Source organism: Meira miltonrushii (genome assembly GCF_003144205.1).
Source record: "Meira miltonrushii strain MCA 3882 unplaced genomic scaffold FA14scaffold_2, whole genome shotgun sequence".
NCBI classification, from domain to species: Eukaryota; Fungi; Basidiomycota; class Exobasidiomycetes; order Exobasidiales; family Brachybasidiaceae; genus Meira; species Meira miltonrushii.
Window position 1 is genome coordinate 4,539,525 of NW_020289944.1, and position 1,224 is coordinate 4,540,748.

At 45.0% G+C, this 1,224-nt stretch overlaps 1 protein-coding gene across 1 annotated transcript; it reads right to left on the reverse strand.

Annotated features, from left to right (window-relative positions):
* Positions 1-73: 73 nt before the first annotated feature.
* On the reverse strand, positions 74-1,124 carry FA14DRAFT_190312 (uncharacterized protein; the record flags this gene model as incomplete). The annotated part of the gene is made up of 1 exon (XM_025501786.1): positions 74-1,124. A coding segment is annotated over one exon (1,050 nt), but the record flags the coding sequence as incomplete, so codon positions are not given.
* Between the last annotated feature and the right edge of the window lie 100 nt (positions 1,125-1,224).

Here is a 1,224-nt window from a genome sequence, read left to right on the forward strand (position 1 = left end):
TCTGTTGTTTCTGTTTCATCCATAGCGCTCGGGTTGCGCTTTCTGTGTTCTCTTGGCAAAGCGGGATAGATACTTTGCGGGCCTCTTTCCAGTGAATCGGCAAATGTTACTTCTTTAAGATGCGAGCTATGATTTGCTGGTGTGCTCCCATTCATCATCTTTGACGGTACACTTTGAGCAACTTCTGCAATTCCACTATCATCGATTGTGCTGTCCTGACGTAATGGTGTAGCAGGAGAAGTGTCATCCTCCTCCTCTGCAACATATTCAATCGTCACAGCACTCACATCCAGATCAGGATATCTTTTTTGCAGCTCCTCAAGGGCATTCTTCAGCAAGACGAAAATGCGTTTTTTCATTAGCTTCTTTGACCATTCGTGAAGTTCAGAATGATCGAGAATTTCATTCTCCTCCAAGAATTCTATCACGATGTCAGATTGGTTGAGACTCTTCAATGCAGATAGGTATGCCTCGCCTTTCCCAATTTCCCGTTCTTCACGAAGATTGTTGGCATGAGCCACGATCTTGGCATCAACAAAACCAATCAATCGTGTCCAATCTGCATTTGAGAATTTTGTGAGATCCAGCATCCCAGAAGTGACATTTTGCTTTTTTTGCCTTTCCGGATCATCCTGAAGTTGAGATCCATCCAAATATGTGATAGTGCGGGTATCCATATCGAAATCATTTTCCAAGAAAGTATGTGGCACACAATTGTGATATGCTCGGAGGACTTCAGTTGCACGAGCAGCTGTATCATAGTTTCTGCTGGTAACTTCAACCATTTTAGGATTTGAGTCAAACAGGTCCATTCGCTTTCGCATCATGTTTGCTAAACATCTTTGCCTTTTCCGATCATCCTGAAGATGGCTGCTGGAACCGGGAAATGCGCCAGGCACAAGCGGTGTGCTTGCAATGATGGGAGCAGAAGGACGAGGTGTAGCAGGCTTGGCTGGAGAATGAGCAGTATCCATGATATAATGTCTTCGGAGGACTTCAGCTGCACGAGCAGCTACATCATAGTTTTTGCTGGTAACTTCAACCATTTCAGGGTTTGAGTCAAGCATGTCCATTCGCTGTTGCATAATGGTAGCTAAGACCATCGTCTCATCGTCTTCACTCATCATCACGCTGCTTGACTCTTGGCGTTGGTCGATGGAAGTGCAAAGTTAAGCTCATCGGGTGGCAATTGATCAAGCCTTTCTAGCCAATCAGATCTGACCG